This window comes from Cyprinodon variegatus, unplaced genomic scaffold, assembly GCF_000732505.1.
Source record: "Cyprinodon variegatus isolate N-32 unplaced genomic scaffold, C_variegatus-1.0 Scaffold133, whole genome shotgun sequence".
Classification (NCBI taxonomy): domain Eukaryota; kingdom Metazoa; phylum Chordata; class Actinopteri; order Cyprinodontiformes; family Cyprinodontidae; genus Cyprinodon; species Cyprinodon variegatus.
The window spans coordinates 799645-801113 of record NW_015150586.1 but is presented as its reverse complement, the minus strand read 5'-3'; the positions used below and the strand labels follow the sequence as shown (position 1 = coordinate 801113).

General features: G+C 41.3%; 1 protein-coding gene across 1 annotated transcript in view; it reads left to right on the top strand.

The window, feature by feature from the left end:
- The window catches only part of LOC107085782 (alcohol dehydrogenase 1-like), a 12456-nt gene that overhangs the window by 3579 nt on the left and 7408 nt on the right, over positions 1-1469 (top strand). The window contains exon 3 of the mRNA XM_015376328.1: positions 483-624. Within this exon, the coding sequence (XP_015231814.1) occupies positions 483-624 (142 nt within the window). The remainder of the gene's footprint in view (positions 1-482; positions 625-1469) is intronic.

Below are 1469 nucleotides of genomic sequence, written 5' to 3'. Positions count from 1 at the left end.
ACTAGCACTAAGTTGCTAACTGGTTAGCAAGATGCTTCGAAGAAACCAGTCACAACCAAAACACTTGTGAACCTTCCACCACAACAGTCCCGACCCCCTGATAATCGACCAATCACATTCACTTTATTCACTTGTGTAAAGTCGGGCACCACTTGGGAGAATTTGGAAAGGCAATGGTTGGAACAGCCTATTGTTGCAAATATGAGATAAACCGTTTGTATTATTCAAACAGCTAAAGTAGGTTGTGTTTTCCCCTAATAGCAGTTATTTAACTTTCAGCAAAGACCCAGGAACCATTTGGAATAACTTGTTTGTGGTACAACTGGTCCCTGACGATGAACGTTATCACAGACCGATATATTTGTAGTCGTATGTTTGCATTACACCTAAATTTCAATCTGTTTTTTGTGAAGCAGTCAAAGTATCAATCTCAATTTGTATTTGCATTAATAATTTAATATCTACTGCTGTTTTTGTTACAGATAGTAGCAACATCGGTGTGTCACACCGACCTGTACCACCTTTTGGAGAGTATGAATAAAGAGGGATTTCCGACGGTGCTCGGCCATGAGGGCGGTGGCATCGTGGAGAGTGTGGGACCTGGAGTCACTGAATTCCAGCCCGGTGAGTGGGGATTAAAGAAAATACAGCTCAGCTTCTGCTCAGCAAATACTGGCAGAAATGACCAAGAAATTGCTTTAAACACTTGCAGATTAAACAGGTTCACATAAATATCATAAAAGGTTCATCCGTTTTCTTTGTCTCCAAGGTCCTCCTTTGTCCCACCTAACTGGAGCATGTTATCCATCACTACATCATTAAACCATCTCATTTGTCCCTGTCTTTTCCTCCTTCCAGGAAGCTTCAAACATCCTTTATCCCAAATCCATGTTCTTTTATTTACTCTTGTCCAAATCATCTAAAACTCAGCTTTTTAGGGCCTGATTCCCATGAAAATATTTTTACATTTTTGGATAACATTCAAAGCTAATGTTGCATTCAAACCAAATAGATTTTTGCATCTGGAGCAAACTGTTTACATGTTTGACCTCAGCAGAGGGAAACTCAGGAGCTCTGCAAGGTAGAGGTCATGGAAATGAAAGGCGAAAGGCAGGATTTCATTGTATACAGTGAAGCGAGAGCACAGCACCTCTGGAGTTTGGGATGCAGGAGTTTAAATATCTGAACTTAAATGTAGTTTAGTGCTGCAAAACAAAAATCAGGTACCAGATTTGGTTGTGATGTAGGGTGAAGGAGCACAGAGGAGATGAGCTTTTTTCAATTGGAAAAAAAGATGGAAAAAAGAGAAAAAAAAACATTAAATTTAACCCTAGAAGGACTATTGGTCCTTCTCTTAGCTGCAGCATAGCCACAGGCTAGCCCCACTGGGGTGCTCTATACCCCGGGGCAGATTTACCATTAGGCAAAACTAGGCAATTACCTAGGGCCCCAAGTTCCTGGGGGCCCCA